The sequence below is a fragment of the Myxine glutinosa genome, chromosome 2, assembly GCF_964187855.1.
Source record: "Myxine glutinosa chromosome 2, kmMyxGlut1.1, whole genome shotgun sequence".
Classification (NCBI taxonomy): domain Eukaryota; kingdom Metazoa; phylum Chordata; class Myxini; order Myxiniformes; family Myxinidae; genus Myxine; species Myxine glutinosa.
In genome coordinates, this window is record NC_136262.1 from 113,928,213 (window position 1) to 113,951,174 (window position 22,962).

The following is a 22,962-nucleotide window of genomic DNA, read 5'->3' on the forward strand; positions in this document are numbered from 1 at the left end:
ACTTAAATATATATGGACTAAATAAATCCAGAAATGATATATTTTCACAGCATTCATCCTTAAATAATGTCGCCGGTGTACCGAGCAATGCTTTTGGAATGGCCGATGCTAACGGTGTAATCGACACCAGCCTCCCAGCCATGTTCATTAATCTACATAGATTAGCGCAAAAGCCCGACGGGCGCCCATTCTATATTTTCACACAATTCAGCTTTGAATAACCCTGCATTTATTTCCTGGATGTACCCAACAATGTATGCGGCATTGCCAACGCGGAAGTGCCGATACCGGAAGGAAGTTCAGACTGAAGCGTAATAGATGCATGGCAACACTTTCACCTTCCAACATCCCAAGGCTTCCACAACACAACCCCTTCCCATCCTCACCCCAAATTCAGGTTCACCTGCGTGACCAGGTATCTCTCACACTCCCTTATTGCCTCTGCCACCCAAGGCGGATGGAGGTTATGTTTTCACCCCTGACAGTTTGTCTGTTTGTGAACGGGATATGTCAAAGTTATGGATGGATTCGGTCGAAATTTGATGGACAGGTTGTATATGTGACGAGGCAGAAATGAATCTATTTTGGTGAATATTCAAATCCGGATCCGGATCAGAGAATTTTTCAGCGATTCTTCCCCATTGAGTGATCGGGCTAAAACCGATATGTAGTACGATATCTCAAAGTTATGGACGGATCCAGACAAAAATTGGTGGACATGTTGGGTGTGTGACGAGGACGAATAAATTCGATTTGATTATAGTGAAGATCTGAATCCGATACGAGAATTATTTAAGAAAAATTGAAGCGATTCTTCATCATTTAGTGATAGGGCCAAAAACAATACTGTATATAGCATGATACCGGGGTGTGTACTCCGGTGTGTACCCCGGTTTAGAATAGCTACACCGTATCCCTGCGTGTCGGAAGAGGCGACTAAAAGGGTTGGCGTCGGGAAGGGCATCCGGCCAGAAAAACATTGCCTCAAAAAGAGAACCATGACAATTACAACTACGTATGGGCAGGGTACAGCCCGAAGTACCCCGTGGGGGACCCCACTCCCTCTCGTCAAAACTCAAGGTGGGGAACCCGATCGAAGCAAGGGTGGAAATCACTCCATTTATGACGACGAAATGTCTGATGCCCGAAGTGGAGATCAGTTTCTGAGGTTTGGGACATGGAATGTCGGGACAATGACGGAGATCAGGAGAGGTGGTGGAAGTATTGATCAGAAGAAGAGTGGACATATGTTGTGTGCAAGAGACGAGATGGAAGGGAAGTGGTGTGAGAATGGTGAAGGGTAGGCAGGGACAGAAATACAAGTTTGTGTGGCAAGGGTGCCCGGAGGGCGTGCATGGCGTTGGTGTCCTGTTTTCTGAGGAGTTTGTGGACAGTGTGGTGAGTGTGACGAGAGTGAGTGATAGGTTGATGATGGTAAAAATGATGATTGGAAAGCTCTTGGTGAACGTCATCTCGGGATATGCTCCGCAGGTTGGTCGGAGCATTGAAGAGAAGGACAAGTTCTGGTGTGCAATAGAGAAGCTGATGGAAAACGTGAAAGATGAGGAAGTTGTTGTGGTAGGAGGAGACCTAAATGGACATGTGGGAAGGAGTATGGATGGTTTTGAGGGAGTTCATGGGGGTTATGGATATGGTGTGAGAAATGGAGAAGGTGAAAGGATTTTGGAGTTTGCTGATGGAGCTGATTTGTTGATTTGTAATACTCAGTTCCAGAAAGAGGATAATAAGCTCGTTACTTACACGTCAGGTGGGTCGACGACAACCGTTGACTACCTGATGGTGCGTAGGCAAGAGAGGGGGCACCTCCAGGACACAAAGGTGATCCCGTGGGAGGAGGCTGTTTCACAGCACCACTTGGTTGTCTGCGACATAAGGGTGAAAGGTGCGAGGAGACCTCGGCGGGTGAAGTACCAACCGAGAATGAAGGTGTGGAGGTTGAAAGAGGTGACAGTAAGGGAGGCATTAAAAGAGAGGCTGAGTAGGGTAGAGGATGATGTGGTTGAGCTTGAAAGTGGTTGGATGTCAATGAAAGATACTGTTGGGAGCCGTTGGTGAGGTATGTGGATGGACAAAAGTACCACCGAGGCACTCGGAAACATGGTGGTGGGATGATGAAGTTGGAAAGAGGATTGATGAGAAGAGGAAGAAGTTCAAGGAGTGGCAGAAGGTGAAGGGTACTGGGGCAGAAAAAGCAGAGCATGAAAGTTATAAGGCAGCCAAGAAGGCTGCAAAGAAAGAGGTAGCAAAGGTGCAGGAGGCATGTAGGAAAATGTTCGGAGAACGCTTGGATTCGGAAGAGCGTCAGAGAGCGGTATTCAGGATTGCAAAGCAGATAGCGAAAGAGCGGTGTGATGTGATGGTGGTGAGTTGCTTGAACTGTGAAGTGGGACAAATCGTTGTGGACACCGATGGAATTGAAGGAAGATGAAAGAGATATAAGGAATTGCTGTTGAATGCAGAGAATGAATGGGATGGCAACATGGAGAGTAACCCAGTTTTAGGACCGGCAGAGAAGATAACTGAGAAGGAAGTTGAGGAAGCGATAAAAGCAATGAAGAGCAGAAAAGCGGGAGGGCCGACGGGAGTTGTGGGAGATATCTTGAAGGCAGCAGGAAGTTGGGGGGTGAAGAGAATGACAGAGATCTGCAATCTGGTGGTGAAAGAAGGCTGCATTCCAGTGGATTGGGAACTGAGTACCCTCGTCCCTCTATACAAGGGGAAAGGTGACCCTCTGGACTGTGGCTCATATCGAGCGATAAAGTTATTGGAGCATGGAATGAAGGTATTGGAGAGAGTGTTGGAGAGGAGGATAAGGAAGAAAGTGAAGATCGACGAAATGCAGTTTGGATTTATGCCAGGAAGAGGAACGACAGACGCGCTTTTTATTGTAAGGCAGTTGCAGGAGAAGTACATGGAGAAGAGGAAGAAGTTGTTTCTTGGGTTTGTTGATCTGGAGAAAACATTCGATAGGGTTCCACGTGAAGTAGTGACATGGGCATTGAGGAAGTTAGGAGTGGAGGAATGGTTGATCAGAGTTGTGATGGCAATGCACAAAAGAGCACGCACAGAGCTGTAAGGATGAAGGACGGGAACAGTGGTGAGTTTGAGGTGAAGGTGGGAGTGCATCAGGGGTCGGTACTAAGTCCACTACTATTTGTAGCTGTGATGAAGGTGCTGGCTCAGAACGTAAAGGAGGGTCTACCGTGGGAGTTGTTGTATGCAGATGATCTGGTGTTGATTGCAGAAAGTATGGATGGACTGAAGGAAAAGATGAACAAGTGGAAGGAATGTATGGAGACAAAAGGTCTGAAGGTGAATATCGGAAAGACGAAGGTGATGGCAAGTGGTAAAGCATGTGGTGAGGTGGAAAGAACTGGGAACTGGCCATGTGCTGTGTGCAGGAAGGGTGTCGGAGTGAACTCCATTCAATGTACAATGTGCGTTGAGTGGGTTCATCAAAAATGTAGTGGTCTGAGAGGTTCATTAACCAGTGTGGCAGCTACATTCAAATGTCAGGTGTGCACAGAGGGAGCTGCAGATGGAGGAAATGTTGAGTTGGATCTTGGAGACGGAGTGAAGCTGGAAGGTGTGAAAACATTTTGCTACCGAGGAGACATGCTGCATGGAGAAGGTGGATCAGACTCGGCAACGGTTGCTCGAGTGAGATGTGCATGGAAGAGGTTTCGGGAACTGAGTGTCGTGCTGATGAGGAGGGGAGTGTCGTTGAAGCTGAAGGGAAAGGTGTATGCTGCATGTGTTTTTTTTTTTTTGTTGTTTTTTGTATACGACATCGAGGCTCGTGAAAGAGCTAACATTAATCACGCAAAAAGTCAAACCGACACACAAAAAATAAGGGGAGCGGCAGACAAGATGGGGAGAGAGAGGAGAGGGGGAAGGACACAAACACAACATTTGAGAGCAGGGACAACGGGAGAAATGTGGGAGGGGGAGGGCTTTGGGGGAGGTGGGAGAGGGTATAAAACATATGAACACTGCAAGGACTTCCAGGAAAGAAGTTTGAATTAAAGAAAAGAAAAAAAAAGAAGTGTATCTGGGGTGAATTAGCGGGGGTAGAAAACATCAAGGTTTTGGATGGTGGGGAAGATAAGAGATGGTGGTGAACAGCTGTTTATTAAAGACCTGGAGAGAGGAGTGGGATTGAAGGGAGTGGGGGAGTTTGTTCCAGAGGCGGGAGAAAAGGGGAATGAAAGAGTGAAGGTGAGCAGAGAGCCTATATTTTGGCAGTTTAACCATAAGAGGGTTGCAGGCAGATCTTGTGCGACCTGAAGGAATATTGGGGGGACAGAGCACAGAGAGAGCTGAGGGAGCAAGGCCGGAGAGGAGTCGGTAGAAGACAGAGACCACAAACCTGCCTGCGGTGAGTGAGTGAAAGGCCCTCGGAGTTAACTTCATCGCAGGAGATTCCAATGATTCTGAAAGCTTTGGTTTCAACAGCGTGAAGCCGAGCTAGGTGTGAGGCAGGAGCACCAGCCCAGAGGGGGGAACAGTATTCCATTGAGCTGCGGATGAAAGCCTTGCATGTGGTGAGGAGCTCAGGTGTGCCAAGGAAGGACTTCGCACGACGGAGGATGCCCAGTCGGCGACTGGCTTTGGAGGCCAGCTTGGTAATGTGGTTTTCCCAAGAAAGATCATGGCAGATAGTGAGACCCAAAAGCTTGAGCGACAGAACTTCTTGGAGAGGATTGTTGAGAAAGTAGATGGGAGGGTTTTCCAGTCGGTCCTTTCGGAGAGACATTGTAAGAGTGTGTGATTTGTCAGGATTGAGAGACATGTTCTACTTGTTTGACCAGTCTGATTTTTTCCAGGTCTGCAGAGAGTGAGGCGGCTGCAGACTGCCGATCTGAGGGATGAGGAATGGAGCGGCAGATCGTGCAGTCATCAGCAAAGAGATGGAGAGGATTTTCCAGAGTCGGAGAGATCATTGATTAAGACCAGAAATAGCACAGGGCCCAGAACACTACCTTGGGGAACTCAAGCCAGAACAGGAAGGGGAGATGAGAGAAATCCATTCAGGACCACACGTTGCCTTCGACCAGAGAGGAAGTCCGCAAGCCATGAGTGGAGATTTCCATGGATACCATAGGAGGAGAGTTTGGTGAGCAGAGCTGGGTGCCAGACCGTATCGAAGGCACGTGAGACAGCTCTGATTTCCTGTTTGGCATTGAGGACCTACATCCATTGTTGAGACAGCAGAAGCAACATGTCCAGAGTCGAATGACCTGGTCTGAATCCAAATTGAAGATCAGAGATCAAGCCATTGGAGAAGAGGAAGGATTTGATATCTGAAGCAAGGATGGATTCCATGACTTTGCTGATAATTGGAAGCAGTCTGATTGGTCTGTAGTTGCAAGGATCTGTTTTTTCACCTTTTTTGTGTAAAGCGGTAATGTTAGCTGATTTCCAAGATGCTGGCAGATCACCTTGAGCAAAAGAGTGGGTGAAAAGAACAGAGAGAGGATGAGATAGAGCGGCAGAGCAGGATTTTAGGACCCGTGGGCTGATGCCGTCTGGTCCAGTTGCAGAATCAGAGTCGAGGTTTGACAGAAACTTCTCCACCTTGTCAGGAGAGAAGGACACAGAGTCCAGGAGCAGTTGGGTTCGACTGGGAAAGGTGGGAACAGAGAGAGATGGGTTTGGGACACAAGATTTTGAGGCAAACACAGAGTTGAGGCATTCAGCTTTGTCACGTGCGGTGTCGACTGTGTAGCCATTTGAGGTAAGGCAGGGGATGGATGGGAAACAAACACCAGAAACGGATTTGACCAGACGCCACCAGAATTTGGAGGAAGGAGACAGGTTTGAGAGTTCAATCTTGAGTGTGGAGAGATAGTGCTTCCTGGCACTCCTGAGGGTAGAAACACACTTGTTCCGAGCTTGGTGGAAGGAACTGAGATTGCCTTCAGTTGGATTTGCCTTCCAAGAGGCAAAGGCAAGTTGTTTCAGGGCAACTGCCTCACCACAAGATTCAGTGTACCATGGACGGGAGGAAGGGTAAGACAACTGAAGACGAGATGGGATAAATCTGTGCATGAGAGAGAGCAGTTTGCTTTGGAAGAATTCCCAGGAAGAATTTATGTCAGAAGCAGTAGAGATGGGAGACCAGTCCAGATGATTGATGGCTGCTTGCAGACCGTGCCAGTCAGCCTGAGTGAAATGCCAGACTCGTCGGCGCTGAGGAGGCTCTGAGAATGGCCAGAGAGATGTCCACTTTAACAAGCACATGATCAGCAGAACCGATTGGAGCAGAAGAAGAGCAGCAGACATTTGCAGGGAAGTTAGTCATAACCAAGTCCAGAAGAGAAGATACTCCGTTGACTGAGATCCGGGTTGGGAAATTGACAGATTGTCTCAGTCCCAATGAGTTGCAGAAGTCCTTTGCTGAGTTGCCATGGCTGGTGTGAGATGAACCCACACCCAGCCAGCTGGCATGATGACAGATAAAGTCGCCACATATGAGGAAGAGAGAGTTTGGATGAGTTGATAGAAGTTGGTCCATGTTGTCCGACAGCGAAATGTAAATGGAGTCATCACTGTTTGGAGGACGGTCCAGAACACATATGAACAAAAGGTGGGAGCGGAGAGGATGCCGGAGCCAGAGGTACTCCTGGGGGTGGGGTGGAGAGAGGGCAGTGCAAGGAGAGTGAGGAAGAGAGGTTTTGATAAAGATAGCCACCCCACCACCAGGAGGAGGCTCAGGTCTATCATACCAGAGGAGGGAGTAACCAGGAAGAGATATTAAGGAATCAGAGACATCTTGAAGGAGGAAAGTTTCTGTTAAGCAGATTAAGTCTGGATTTTTAAAATTTATTTATTATTATTATTATTTTTTTGTATACTGAATCGAGGCTTGTGAAAGAGCTAACATTTATTTCACAAACAAATCAACCACACAAACAAAATATACAAAAAGAGGGAGCGGAAGACAAGATGGGGAGAGAAGGGGAAGCACACAACCACAACATTTGAGCAGGGAGAAGTGTGGGAGGGAGAGGGCTTGGGGGCAGGAGGCGTGGGAAGGGGGGGGGGGGGTGGGAGAAGCAACCTGAATGGAGAGATCAATCAGGTTTGAGCGAAGGCCCTGGATGTTTGAGGTCCATACCGTTAATGAGGAGAGAGGGGGAGCATCGGGTGCAGGACAGGGGAGGGGAGGGGAGGGGTCGGGTCAGATGCAGAATGAGAGGGGAAGGTAGGAAGAGCAGTTGATAGTGTGGCAGAGATTACAGAAGAGTTACAAGAAAGGGAAGGATGAGGAGGACGAAAGGTTTGATGGTGATGGGATGAGGCACAGTGAGGGGTTGTTTGAGGGGGGGGGGGGGGCAGAGGAAGGTCGAAGGTTGGGGGAGGTGGAGGTATGAGATTGAAGGGAGATTAAATGGGGAGGAGGCATCTTTGAGAAGGAGGTGGGATGAGGGAGAATTTGGGACGAATGGTTCGGTGGTAGATTTGAAGGGGAGGGGTTGGGGGGGTGAGTATTGAATGGGCGGAGCAAGGGGGGAGTTTAGTAGGGGAAAGGCAAGGGCGGAGTTTAGGAGGAGAGGGGCAAGGGGGGAGATTTGGAGGGGAGGGGCAAGGAGGACGTTTAGAAAGTGGATGATTAATGAAACAACAACATGCGTTTTAAAGGCCATTTTCCCTGCTAGAGCAGGGGTTAGCCTTGCGGTCCCCATGACTATCTTCTCCATTTTGCCATATTTTCTGCATCTCTCCTTGTTATAACCCCCTTGCCCGCATTTCTTCTTCCACCATCTTTAGCCAAGTCTTTCTCGGTCTTTCTCGGTCTTCCCCGTCTTCTACTTCCTTCTACATTCATTTCCATCACTCTTCTCAACCAGTCACTTTCATCCTTCCTCAACACATGACCAAACCATCTCAACCTGTTCCTCTTCACAGCATCAATCACAGGCTCTATTCCCATCATCTTTCGCAATTCATCATTTGTCTTCCTCTCAACGATACTCCGCACATCCGTCAAACCATTCGCATTTCCACCCTTTCCAACCTTCGTTGCTGCTCTACGTTCATTACCCATGTCTCGCTCCCATAAATCATAACACCTCTCACACATGCAGCATACACCTTTCCCTTCAGCTTCAACGACACTCCCCTCATCAGCACGCCACTCAATTCCCGAAACTTCTTCCATGCACATCTCACTCGAGCAACCGTTGCCGAGTCTGATCCACCTTCTCCATTCAGCATGTCTCCGAGGTAGCAAAATGTTTTCACACCTTCCAGCTTCACGCCATCTCCAAGATCCAACTCAACATTTCCTCCATCTGCAGCTCCCTCTGTGCACACCTTACATTTGAATGTAGCTGCCACACTGGTAAATGACCCTCTCAGACCACTACATTTTTGATGAACCCATTCAGCTCACATTGTACACTGAATGGAGTTGACTCCGACACCCTTCCTACACACAGCACAGGGCCACTTCCCAGTTATTTCCACCTCACCACATGCTTTACCACTTGCCATCACCTTCGTCTTTCCGATATTCACCTTCAGACCTTTTGTCTCCATACATTCCTTCCACGTGTTCATCTTTTCCTTCAGTCCATCCATACTTTCCGCAATCAACACCAGATCATCTGCATACAACAACTCCCACGGTAAACCCTCCTTTACGTTCTGAGCCAGCACCTCCATCACAGCTACAAATAGTAGTGGACTTAGTACCGACCCCTGATGCACTCCCACCTTCACCTCAAACTCACCACTGTTCCCGTCCTTCGTCCTTATGGTTGTGCGCGCTCTTTTGTACATTGCCATCACTACTCTGATCAACCATTCCTCCACTCCTAACTTCGTCAATGCCCATGTCAATACTTTGCGTGCAACCCGATCGAATGCTTTCTCCAGATCAACAAACCCAAGAAACAACTTCTTCCTCTTCTCCATGTACTTCTCCTGCAACTGCCTCACAATGAAAAGCGTGTCTGTCGTTCCTCTTCCTGGCATGAATCCAAACTGCATTTCGTCGATCTTCACTTTCTTCCTTATCCTCCTCTCCAACACCCTTTCCATTACCTTCATTCCATGCTCCAATAACTTTATCGCTCGGTACGAGCCACACTCCAGAGGGTCACCTTTCCCCTTGTATAGAGGGACGAGGGTACTCGGTTCCCAATCCACTGGAATGCGGCCTTCTTTCACCACCAGATTACAGATCTCTGTCATTCTCTTCACACCCCAACTTCCTGCTTCCTTCAACATATCTCCCACAACTCCCGTCGGCCCTCCCGCTTTTCTACCCTTCATTGCTTTTATCGCTTCCTCAACTTCCTTCTCAGTTATCTTCTCTGCCGGTCCTAAAACTGGGTTACTCTCTATGTTGCCATCCCATTCATTCTCTGTATTCAACAGCATTTCCATATATCTTTTCCATCTTCCTTTAATTCCATCTGGGTCGACAACGATTTGTCCCACTTCATCCTTCAAGCAACTCACCCCCATCACATCACACCTCTCTTTCGCTATCTGCTTTGCAATCCTGAATACTGCTTTCTGACCGTCTTCCGAATCCAAGCGTTCTCCGAACATTTTCCTACATGCCTCCTGCGCCTTTGCTACCTCTTTCTTTGCAGCCTTCCTGGCTGCCTTATAACTTTCATGCTCTGCTGTTTCTGCTCCCATACCCTTCACCTTCTGCCACTCCTTGAACTTCTTCCTCTTCTCGTCAATCCTCTTTCCAACTTCATCATCCCACCACCATGTTTCCGAGTGCCTCGGTGGTCCTTTTGTCCATCCACATACCTCACCAACGGCTCCCAACAGACTAGCTTTCATTGACATCCAACCACTTTCAAGCTCAACCACATCATCCTCGACCCTACTCAGCCTCTCTTTTAATGCCTCCCTTACTGTCACCTCTTTCAACCTCCACACCTTCATTCTCGGTTGGTACTTCACCCGCCGAGCTCTCCTCGCACCTTTCACCCTTACGTCGCAGACAACCAAGTGGTGCTGTGAAACAGCCTCCTCCCCCGGGATCACCTTTGTGTCCCGGAGGTGGCCCCTATCTCGCCTACGCACCATCAGGTAGTCAACGGTTGTCGTCGACCCACCTGACGTATGTAACAAGCTTATTATCCTCTTTCTGGAACTGAGTATTACAAATCAGCTCCATCAGCAAACTCCAAAATCCTTTCACCTTCTCCATTTCTCACACCATATCCGTAACCCCCATGAACTCCATCAAAACCATCCATACTCCTTCCCACATGTCCATTTAGGTCTCCTCCTACCACAACAACTTTCTCATCTTTCACGTTTTCCATCAGCTTCTCTATCGCACACCAGAACTTGTCCTTCTCTTCATCGCTTCAACCAACCTGCGGAGCATATCCCGAGATGACGTTCACCAAGAGCTTTCCAATCATCATTTTCACCATCATCAACCTATCACTCACTCTAGTCACACTCACCACACTGTCTACAAACTCCGCAGAAAACAGGACACCAACACCATTCACGCCCTCCAGGCACCCTTGCCACACAAACTTGTATTTCTGTCCCTGCCTACCCTTCACCATTCTCACACCACTTCCCTTCCATCTCGTCTCTTGCACACAACATATGTCCACTCTTCTGACCAATGCTTCCACCACTTCTGATCTCCCTGTCATTGTCCCTTCATTCCATGTCCCAAACCTCACAAACCGATCTCCACTTCGGGCTGTACCCTCCCCACATGTAGTTGTAATTGTCATGGTTCTCTCTTTGAGGCAATGTTTTTATGGCCGGATGCCCTTCCTGACGCCAACCCTCTTAGTCGCCTCTTACGACACGCAGGGATACGGCGTACCTATTCTTATCCAGGGTACACACTGGGGGATGATTAATGAAAGATGAACATTTATAACAAATTGGGTTTGTTGTGATTTTCAAGTTAGCGATCCGTTTAGAACGATGGAGGAGGGGGTGGAATGAATGAGAATTTCGAGCACGTAGTGAGAAAGAATTATAAGAGATTGAATATTTTTTTGAAATGGAATGAGTTGAAGAGGAATTTGAAAGGAGCCTTTCAAATAGGAAGAAAAACAGCGTGTTGTAATAAACCACTGAATAAAACACTGAAGGGGAAAGTTTAAACATTTAAACAGAACCGTGAAAAACAATCTTATATTCACAAAAATACCAATGGGGGAGAGGGAGCCGAGAGGGACACCACGAGTCACTTGAACAGGGCAGAAGGTGGAAGGCAAGGGGATAATGCGGGCGGGGCGGGACAGCGCACAGGGACAGAGGCGCACATGTGTGAGAAGTGTTTTGATTTATGGGAGCGAGACATGGGTAATGAACGTGGAGCAGCAACGAAGGTTGGAAAGGGTGGAAATGCGAATGGTTCGGTGGATGTGTGGAGTATCGTTGAGAGATAGCAGAGCAGTTAAGAGGAAGCATCGTTCATTTTTTCAGGAAAGCACCAAATTTGGCACAGATGTAGTATGGACCTATACAATTGTTTTCCTGAGGGGCGCCCAAAAATTCAGAACCCCTGGTGGCCGCCATATTGAATTTCAACATGACCGCCCTCTGTGACCTATTTCCCTCAATAACTTCTATACTATGAGTGGTCCTGGTCTTGTATTGTGGTCTTGGCAATAGCACACTATTTTACCTACCAGTCACACGGTGTGGAGGAACTCTGGATTGCCATTGGCACTGGTAAAAGCTACCGCTACCTTGCCATCCATGAAATTGCCACCGGCCTTGGCCGCAGGAAGTCCGAGTCTTTGCCATTATTTCATGCCTTCACTGGCTGCGACAGTGTCATTTTTTGCCCAAATTGGGAAAAAGACAGCCTGGAAGGCTTGGGAGGCATACCCCAGCATCACGCAGACCTTTCATGCTCTCGCTTATAGGCCATCTGTGGACGCTATTACTATGGAACTACAGAGCATAGAAAGATATGTTGCCATCCTCTATGACCCGACGACCGAGATAGACAGTGAATGACATGCGCCGAGACTTGTTCACGAAGAAGGCAAGAACAATTGATCACATTCCACCAACAGCAGACGCCTTCGAACAACACCTAAAACGTGCATGTTTTCAGGCTGGACACTTGTGGAGTCGGGCACTTGTGCCCTACCCAGAACTTCCATCACCAGCTGATTGGGGCTGGATGAAAACAGGGACTTCTTGGACACCAATTTGGACCACAATACCACTGAATACAGGAGGCATGTTCAGAGCTTACAAGCTGCCATTGTAAGTCGGCCTGTAAAGGCAACTGTAAATGCTCCAGGGCAAATCTGCCCTGCACATCACTGTGTGACTGCGATGGACAGTGCTTGTAGTACTCCGCGTCTGTGCGAGAGCCTCCACCTTTCAAGTGCCCACAATATTTTAAGTTAAAACTGCAACTGTGTGTAACTTTGATTAATTAATACCATTCCATTGTTATCAGAGACCAATAAAACAATGTGTATCACTTGGAATTGAAATTTTACCTAAAATACTATGAGAGATTCAAGGAAAATGTAAACACCATGGCGGCCATCTTGAAATTAAAGATGATAGATGCCAATCTTTATGCAATTGATCCCATTGGATTCAGAGACCATGAAAACATGGGGTAAGACACTGGAACTGTGGTGTTATCGCTCATAGTATAGACGTTATTGAGGGAAATAGGTCACAGAGGGCGGTCATATTGAAATTCAATATGGCGGCCACCAGGGGTTCTGAATTTTTGGGTGCCCCTCAGGAAAACAATTGTATCAGTCCATACTACATCTGTGCCAAATTTGGTGCTTTCCTGAAAAAATGAACGATACGCCCTATTTTTCGGTCTTAACTGCCTAAGTAAGAGAGGAAGACAAATGATGAATTGCGAAAGATGATGGGAATAGAGCCTGTGATTGATGCTGTGAAGAGGAACAAGTTGAGATGGTTTGGTCATGTGTCGAGGAAGGATGAAAGTGACTGGTTGAGAAGAGTGATGGAAATGAATGTAGAAGGAAGTCGAGGACGGGGAACACCGAGAAAGACTTGGCTAAAGATGGTGGAAGAAGAAATGCGGGCAAGGGGGTTAACAAGGAGAGATGCAGAAAATAGGGCAAAATGGGGAAGATTGTCATGGGGACCGCAAGGCTAACCCCCGCTCTTGCAGGGAAAATGGCCTTAAAATGCATGTTGTATACAGTATATAATGAATGAATGAATGATCGTTTTCAGGCCATTTTCTCCGCTAGAGCGGGGGTTAGCCTTGCGGGTCCCATGACAATCATGGTTCCCTGTTTGAGGCAATGTTTTTATGGCCAGATGCCCTTCCTGACGCCATGTGGAGAGCAATGTGGAGAGTGACGCCATGTGGAGTTGTATATAGCATGATATTTCAAAAAGTTGTGGCTGGATTATGACAAAACCTGGTGGACAAGTTGGTTGGTTAGGTGACAAGAACAAGCCAATTAGATTTTGGTTCAGGTCCGAATCCCGATCTGGCCTATCAGTGGGATACAAAACATAAACTGTTCAGCTTGGCAGAGGTATGCGCTCGACTGAGTGCTGTTCTAGTTTTTATTGTGTTACATGTAATAAAAACAATTTTCTACTGTTCACCACGTTTTGACTTTGCTGTGTGTGTGCATTGTTCTGATTCACCGGCAACACCATCTGACCCAAGAGGCTCAAGATTGGCATCAAGTGTGTCCATTCCTCCAGTCTAGTTTTGCACTTTGACCTTCCCACAACCCCACCCCTTCCCAAACTCAGGTTCACCTGGTTGGCCCAGGTGTTGCCCCCATTCTGTTTTACCCCCACGGCCCCTCACCAACCTCCTCTACATCCCCCCCGATCCCACCCACAGCCCAATACCCATCCCTCTTTCCCCCTCGTGTCCCCCCCCCCCCCCCCCCCCACCACCCACACACACTCGGATTTCCCCAGGTGTAGAACAGGATATCTCATCTCGTATTAGTATATTATGTTTGAGTGTGTGCGTGTACATATGTGTGAGTACAAGTTGTGTTGGCTGCTATCTCCACATGTGGGTGGGTTTTAGGAGATGGAATAGAGACCTACCAGGTCTCAATGTGTGTTTGTCTGTATGTGATCACGATTCATGTATGTGTGTTTGTGCACGCGCTGCCACCATGTAGGCGTGCAACGGCTCTAAGACTGAACGGTGCCTTCCCTGGTCCCGAAGCATCCTTGTTCACCTCAGCGAGGACGCACGACTCTTGGACCAAGCCGTCTCCTTATCCATGATCTGTTTCGCCCTCCGTTCCCGAAGTGGTGACAGTCAATCCGTGTGACCTCTGGGGTAAGCCTGATCCCACCAAGGACACTCCTGCCTGCTTGGACATGGCACCTCGCTGCCATGTAATTATCTCAACACGTGGTCCCACCATAGTTCTGTCTCGGTCTCTTCATTCTCAGTCTCTTCCTTCCTCTGTCACTTCCTTCCTCGATGGGATGGAGTCTGTATCACCCAAAAATCCACAAGGCTAGGTAGGCCACATCTCAAACTCTTGTCGATCGGTGCGACTCTGGGCACCACATGTGCGGCCTTCGGCCTCACCCAAGCCCTCGTCCCAGCTCTCGCTCCTATTGAACTCACTGTGTAAACTCTAAACTCTGCCGCTTTCATTCTCAGCGGCTGCAATTCGGTGACGAGTCGTTAAAGTTCGGGTCTTCCTTCTCGGCAGGATGATGTTGACAAATCCCGCCAAGCTGCAGGGCCAGACCACATTGCAAACACATGGCGAATGGTGTGATACCCGCCGGGCATCTCATGCGTGGTCCTGTTCCCACTGAAGCTATGTTTTCAGCTTGGTCTTGGTTGCCTTCGAAACTATTGTATTTAGCTCAGTCCCATGCGAGAGGGAAGCGGCAATTTGATTGTGTGTGCATGTGCGTTTCTATGCATGTTGTCATCTCCACATGCGGGACCCAATACTGAAGGAGCTTTTATGGTCTTGAAGTACCAATCTCAACCAAGACTCGTGGACCAAGCAGTCTCCTCATGCATTCTCTGTTTGCCCGATCCCACCTGGGGACAACCCAGTCCGCCCGAACACAGCGTGCCACTGCCATTGTTTATAATCTCCACACATGGTCCAACTGAAGGTTGGACCCATCCTTCCACAGTGGGAGGTAGTCTGTGATGGAGTGGTCCTCGGCAGTAGGGAGTTGACAGCGCACCAAGCTGCATGGGTGGACTGCGTCCCAACCATCTCGGCCTCATCAAAGCTGTTAAATTCAGCGTTGTCTTCGATCCTACTGAAGCTTGGTCCCACTCATCCTTAGTGGGTGGTGTCTATAAAGCCCTCCAGGCTGCATGGCCAGGCCGCGTCCCAAAAGCATGTCAATCGGCATGATATCGGCCCCATCGAAGCAGCCGCAGCTGAAGGCCTGGGATCCATCCCAAATGCATGTCAATCGGCATGATATCGGCCCCATAGAAGCAGCCACAGCTGAAGGCCTGGGATCAATCCCAAATGCATGTTGAATAGCGTGACACCGGCCACCACATGCGTTGTCCTCTATCCCGCCAAAACTGCCGCCCTCGACAGGATCTTCGCTCCCATCAGCGTTGTTATTCAATGCGGTCTTTGGTCCCATCAGTCCCCAACGTGAGGGAGGCAGGAAAGAGCACCACCTTCGTGCGTTTGCGTACGTGTGTGTGTGTGCGTCTACATGCCTTAGGTCCTGTTTATTTAAAAATAAAAATAAAAAAGGCCCGTGTCATTCTGCATCGATCGACAGGTGAACAATGCATGGAGGGGAGGTGGTAAGTAAGGAGAAGTAGGTTTTGAGGGGGTGGGGGGGGGGGGGGGTGTTAATTGACCGTCAAGATGTATGTGTGTTCTGGAAGGCTCAATAGTGCTGCTACTCTAAACCAGGTCACCTGATGGCCTTTTGTTACTCCTGGTGGAGCTGTTTGATTGGTTCAGAATTTAAGCGCTTGAGACTTGTAAATGCAACACCAGATGGATGTTGGACTCGGTGTGGTATTTTGTGTCCATGAACTTGAGGCATCTGCAAGTGTACATGGGCACAAGTTTATTGTCTCAGCCACAGCTCTGGTCAGCTCTTTAATCGTGAATGTGTTACCATCATTGTTTCCTGTGGTGGGTATCCACCTCCAGGTATTCATTTTCAGAGGTAATGATCTTGGGACATTTGATCGTGAGTTTGCAGCTGAAAATGGGCAGGGATTTGATCAAACATTTTGGTTGCAAGATTTGAGGCCTTTGCTGGCTTTACGGCCACTGAACTTTAAAATGGCTCCAAGTCACGCTGTGGCAAGAGTCGAGCTATTCTCTGATGCCACCGGCATGTACGACCCAAGAATGATTGGTGGTTCTCCGGTACCAGATGCACAATGTTGTCCTGATTAGATGTGGTTTGCTAAGTAAACTCGCCATCCAGCCCACATCTCTCCAGAACCATTCAAATGGCTTCCTTGAGCACTCAGTTTTGCCTTCCGTTTTATGTTTATAAATACCAGGCCTATTGACCTGTTAGGGTCCTCGCTGTGCTTCCTATTGCATTTGAGTAGCAGTTCATATTGGAAATTGCTGAGCCTGAAAGCACACCGCCCATCAAGGGGCATCCGATCAAACTGCTCAACTGGCGGTGTTTAAGCCTTCACCCGGAGGCGCAAAACGTGACATTTGTGTAGGATTAATAACTGGGCCGCAGTTCATCATTTTGAGGACCTGGTGCATTTCAGCTTTTCCTTTTCCCTCGGCCACATATGTGTGTGGTTTGTCGATTATTTTGTGAAGGTGATGTCACGAATGGGGGACCCTGCTTGATTAGGGTCTTTTGAGGTAACTTGGAGTGAGCTTCCTGGTGCGCACACTCGGTTGAGTACTGCTCACTGTGCTTATTAAATGATGGATGATGAGCTCCCCGGTTCATTGGCTGTCTTTCGGAGATATGGTGGGGTGAGGGTTGGGGCAGTGAGGGGTGGGGATTTGGAGGGGGGGGTAAAGGGGGATTTTCAGCCAGCGTGGTGTCAGAATTGGGGATTTGTACCGATTTCTGCTTGAACCATTTGGAATCGTTTAATCGCTGATCGTCAAAATCATCCCACACGCAGCATGAACTTCTTGCAGGTTTCTTGGCATATTAGCAGTGGATTATGACTGGGATTGGAATCTCCATTCCCTGCAGATGAAAGAGAATCCATTCTTCAGATCGGAAGCAATGCTCTGGTGAAAGATCCCCTTATACAAGCCGTCAGCACTTGGATGTCCCGAGGGTTCGCAAACCGGTGCAGGTTACCTTGCGGAGGAAAAACCTGTGTTTTATACACCTTTAATACACCGATGCTCGTACCTTCGATGTAAATCCAGTTTTTCTCTGTTATTACTCATATTTTCCTCCTTGTACTCTCCGACTGACCTTTAGCTGACTTAGTACCTTGTATAAAGAGTAGGCCATCTTGTTCCTGTATGTCAATTAAATCCCTCATCCCATTTTATTGGGGTTGCTGCTTCGGTTGTTGCATGTTTGCGTTGCTGAGAATTATACAGCCAGCGGCGAGGTGCCGCAAATGCTGACACGGTCACTCCAAGTTTGGTCTTCCTATCGAGGACTGTCCTTGTGTCTCCGTGAGTTATCAGACGATTTGCCGCCGTCCTGGTAGTTGTACTCATCGCTGATGGTCACTCAGTTAACTGGGCAAACGTGTGCTTCCTCCACACCCTGTCTGATTCGCCCATACCATATTTACCTGTTGCGTCTGGTGACTGCTCGGCTGACTCTTCATTGACCGTGTGTACTTTTTGTGGACGAAGCAGCAGTACCCTTGCCTCCTCTTCATTAGGTTCCAAAATACGATTATGCAGAATGAACGTTTATGGTTTTTGTAGTTGCTTTTTAAAAGAAGGTAAAAAAAAAAAAAATCTTCCTCCAACTGAGCACGCAACGAACAAGGCATTTGTCTGGCTTTGGAAGATTAACATGGCGTTGTCTTTTGTGAGGAGGGGGATTTGCAGCCAGGGTGGTGTCTTTCTTTACTCTTAAAATGAAATTTCATCCCAATCCTATCCACCACAATTTGAGAAGCCACGGGTCCCAGAGGGGGAGGCAGACACACCTCGGATGCCATTTATTTCAACACTAATTAAATCCCACTGGAGTGCTCCGGAGCACGGAGTAGGGTAGTGTGAGGTGTGTGTGGAGGTGGGGGTGTGGGCTTGCTCATTTGTCTTCGGTGTTTGTGAGTGATGAAAGCAATGCTGGGTGTGAAGGGTTCGTTTGGGGTTTTGAGGGTAACTCAAACTGGGCCCAAGTGGTGATTTTTGAGTTCATCCCTCGCAACTGGAATCGGCTTATTTTATTATCCTTCACATTTTGGGAAGTTGGTCTTTGAAAAGTAAGAGGCAAAGGGAAAGGTCATACGAGGTTGAGGATCTTGTACAATTGCCTGAGACGTGTGGCTCGTGAAGTGTTGGTTGTTTGGGGGTGGTGATGATGGTGGTTGTGGGGTTGGGTTGATTGAAATTAGAGCCCAGGGACTAATTATGAACCATGACTTGATATAGTCGTTTCCCAGAGGCACAAATTACCTCCATTTTCCTTTGTTAACCCCTCGGTGCACACTGTATCTGACCCACTTTATTTGTTTCCTTGTTTTGTTTGTGACGGTGATGAATTGCAAGCCATTCCGGATGCCTCTCTGACAGGCTATTTGTGCTGACTTGCGGACCCTCTTCTGCAGGTCGTCTCTAATGTGGACCCAGTCGGGAGAATTCAGATGCGGACTCGACGCACCTTGCGTGGTCACCTGGCCAAGATTTATGCCATGCAGTGGGGCACGGATTCCCGGTGGGTTAGCCTGGCAGGTGTAATTCTCACTTGGTTACGTGCGAGCTTCTTGCCTCACGGCAACTGTATAATTCTGAGGTTACTGTGCTCCCTTCGGCTCTGTGCAGACTCCTTGTTAGTGCGTCTCAAGATGGCAAACTCATTGTGTGGGACAGTTACACTACAAACAAGGTACCATGCATGCTTTCTCCACAATCCTTTTTTTGATAGGTTTACAGTTCCACGTCCATCAAAAGCCACATTAATTAAAGTTTTATCTCCGTTCTTCAACCTGTTAGTTATTGCACTAACCATTACCACCTTTTTTTTCCATGACCGTAATCTATGTCGATGCCACTACGTTTGCACTCTGTGTGATCTAATTGTAGAGCATTGCGGAGGAGGGGTGGGGGCTGGTGGGGCTGTGCATGGTCTAGTTTCACACCCCTGCCAATGGAAATGGCCCCCTTTAGTTCCAACCTCGTGAACTGTGACGACAAACTTGTATGCAATGTGATCCCTAACCCGCAGGTCCACGCAATTCCTCTGCGCTCTAGCTGGGTAATGACGTGCTCTTACGCCAGTTCTGGAGGATTTGTGGCGTGTGGAGGCCTCGACAACATTTGTTCCGTGTACAGCTTGAAAAGCCGCGAGGGGAACGTTCGCGTAACACGTGAACTCGCAGGCCACACGGGTTAGTGCAAAGCATTTGCGGCCATTTCTGTAGGTTTTTGCTTTTGCCAGCCAGATGCTGAACCTCGTTGATTTTTTTTTTTTTTCCTCCCCTCAGGTTATGTTAACACATTTTCAAAGTTTAACATCGATATTTATTCATGAAGGGTATTCATGTTTTTCACTGCTTCATCATTTCATCAAAAAGCATATGACATCACGTTGGCATTATGTAATGTTCATTTGGTTACGCAGCCTCGTGCACACATGCCATTCCATGCAGAAGTGCTTCCATACTGACTCAAGTTGGTTAGTTTTCATCTTGCAATTAAATGAACAGCTTGCACCCAAACGGTGATTGGAAGTTTTAAAAATACTAGGGCGTGCCCGTACGTGGGTGCAAAAAAACATGCGTGCAAACAACAACAACAAAAAAAAACTTTGAAACCACGTGGCAGTAACGACCACAGAACCCCCCCTCTATTTACATGAAATGGTTTGGTCCATTCGCAAAGCCAAAGCGAACGGCTTGCGAGTACGGTAGAACCCCCCCCCCCCCCCCTCTATTTACATGAAATGGTTTGGTCCATTCGCAAAGCCAAAGCGAACGGCTTGCGAGTACGGTGACCATAGCTTGGGAACCACTTGTCCGATTAATTTCAAACCTTGAAAAGGCACATCCTCGGGTCCCCAGCAACATACCTGGCAAGTTTCAAGTATATCGGACCGGTAGTTGTCGAGAAACAGCGGTCACAGACAAACACACACACACACACAGACACACACACATACACACAGAGATTACTGGAATTGTAGATAGATGTACGAGTCAATATGAACCGTTAGGCCCACCCCAATGACACTGTGGGAAGCGTTGGGGGCAACCCTCTCCATCCCTCCTCTCCCCACTCCCCCATCCCACTCCCAAAAGGAATGGGGGAACTCCCCTCCCCCCCCCCTCTCTCTCTCTCTCTCTCTCTCTCTCTCTCTCTCTGTCTCTCTCTGTCTCTCTCTGTCTCTCTCTGTCTCTCTCTGTCTCTCTCTGTCTCTCTCTGTCTGTCTCTGTCTGTCTCTGTCTGTCTCTGTCTCTCTCTGTCTGTCTCTGTCTCTCTCTGTCTGTCTCTGTCTCTCTCTGTCTGTCTCTCTCTCTCTCTCTCGTCACATCAGCACCAATCTGTGACGAGGCCCAAACAACAATCTGGGTTTTGAGGGTGTGGAGGCGCTGCAATAGCCGGAGCACCTGTGCCAAGGGATCATCCCCACGTGCTGAGTGCCTCTGGCGAAGCAGCTGCCCCTGAACCCTCATGACCCACCCGGTGCCAGTTTCTGGCACGATGCGCCAGCACTTTCCAGGGTCTGCATCAATCATTGGCATATAGTCCGTGCTCCAGAATGCCGTCATTCGATCCCCGAGATCTTTTGGAATCTCACCTCAAAAAAAAAAATAACTGCACCGTCGGAGGTCGTCCGAGTGGGGCAAGAAAGACCATAGGAGTGGGGATAGCCATCAACTGCATCCATCTTGGCCATGTGCCTCCACCCTCCACCCTCCACTAGCTGCCGTGAGGTAGGGGCAAGATAAGCAGGCTAAATCGGCGTTCCATCGGAGTCGTTGACGAGCGAAAACCAAGCCTTGTGTGCTGCCTAGTGGCATGCCATTTATGGAGATGGGTTAGGTCACCATGGGGGATGAGGTTCAAAGCTGCCCAGCTCGGGGGATGCATTCGGGGCAAGCCCCTGGCAATGCGCCCATCATGCGATCCCTGGGTGCATTACCCGGATCACCTCTGCAAACCGGGTGCTGCAATCTGGCACCGCCCAGCCTGGTCCCAGGCGGTGTACCCGAACACCACTCACCCAGGAAGCCTTTGCTGTTCTCCACTACACGGAACCTGGCGCTGACTAAGCCCTTAAGGAGAAATGTACAGGCCTAGCCGTTGAAGACCATGACCTGGTGACTCATTGCGGTGCAGAACCTAGCCACAGAGTGATGAACATAAACTTCCCGGTGTCTGCCCAGACCAAGTGGATTGCAAACCTGGGCCTGCTGATCCTGCAAGTGGACTCTCGGGAGACCTACGTGATAATGGAGACGTACACTTGCACACGAAAATATAAATCGAGATATTTAATGTTATTCATTTGGCTGTGTTGTTACACGTTGTCAAAATTAGGAGATTATCGTTGCTATTTTATTTACTTTGGGATAACTTCATAAATTATGGCTCTACGAGTAAAAATAAAAAGCCCGTCAAATATAACTGGTTGGAGCAGATTTTTTTGATGGTGCAGCCTCGTTAGAGTGCCAAAGTCTGAAGCCTCAGCCTTATGCCAGGTGTGTTTTGTATCTTCTTTATTTATTAGGCATCATACGGATGTAAATGAACGCTCTGTTTACCTTGCACATATGCAGCAAATTTCACCTTCTTGCACCTTGTATTTGGTGGTGTTTAAAAAAAAAATGCTTCTGTACACCGCCTTTGAGGCTTGGTTTGTAAGCCACCGTCTACAATTCCAATAGACGAGACTTAATTTATTTTATGGAAAATGGCTTTCCGAGTTTGTTTTATCCTCAAAAATAGACCGTAGTGAACACATTCGTGTTAAAAGATTGGCCTTTAAAACCTGCCATAATGGAGGGGGGCAGACATATATACAAACACGTAAACTGACATTGTGTTTTACATGGTTGATGTTACTAAAAGAGCTTGATTTGCTTCTTTTTTATGGCAGGTTACCTGTCATGCTGCCGATTCATTGATGATGCACGCATCATCACCAGTTCTGGCGACACCACCTGGTACAGAGTTTTAGCTTGCATCATGTACCTAATGATTGAGAGTGATATGTACTCTTGTAATGCTTTGATTTGATTTGTCCAATGGAAATGTCTGCTGTGCGCATTCTCCATCATGAACTTCTTCCCCTCTTTTACCTCCCACAGTGCATTGTGGGATATAGAGAGTGGGCAGCAGCTGTCGAGTTTCCAAGGACATGCTGGCGACGTCATGGCAGTGTCCTTAGCCCCAGATGGACAGACATTTGTGTCTGGTGCCTGTGATGCCACTGCAAAGCTGTGGGACGTTCGTGATGGGCTCTGCAGACAAACCTTCACTGGACACGAGTCAGACATCAATGCTATAGGGGTGTGTAGGGGGGAGGGGGAGCATGGGATGGGCGGAGGGGGAAGTGCATGCACACATGTGTTGCGTACATGACTTGTATGAATGCAAGCGGTAGGGTGGTCAAGTGGCTAAAGCCTGGTTGCATCGCTCTCACTGATGTGGGTTCGATTACCATGGCTGCGCACCTGAAACTACCTGAAACTAGTAACTTGTCTGAGGTTGTTATGGTGGTATAGTATGTCGATGCTTTCCCATACACGGTCGTAACTCAGCCCGATCATTTTAACTGACAGATTCACTACAATGTGAAAATTCAGTTTTGATATCTTGTAGACAAAAACAGTCCAAGTAAGGA

At 48.2% G+C, this 22,962-nt stretch overlaps 1 protein-coding gene across 2 annotated transcripts in view; it reads left to right on the forward strand.

Annotated features, from left to right (window-relative positions):
• Positions 1–22,962, forward strand: part of LOC137415160 (guanine nucleotide-binding protein G(I)/G(S)/G(T) subunit beta-1) — a 49,237-nt gene that overhangs the window by 11,479 nt on the left and 14,796 nt on the right. For both annotated transcript variants that reach the window (XM_078771455.1, XM_078771456.1), the window contains 5 exons: positions 18,725–18,831; positions 18,939–19,002; positions 19,342–19,504; positions 22,216–22,282; positions 22,427–22,628. In XM_078771455.1, the coding sequence (XP_078627581.1) occupies positions 18,725–18,831; positions 18,939–19,002; positions 19,342–19,504; positions 22,216–22,282; positions 22,427–22,628 (603 nt within the window). The remainder of the gene's footprint in view (positions 1–18,724; positions 18,832–18,938; positions 19,003–19,341; positions 19,505–22,215; positions 22,283–22,426; positions 22,629–22,962) is intronic.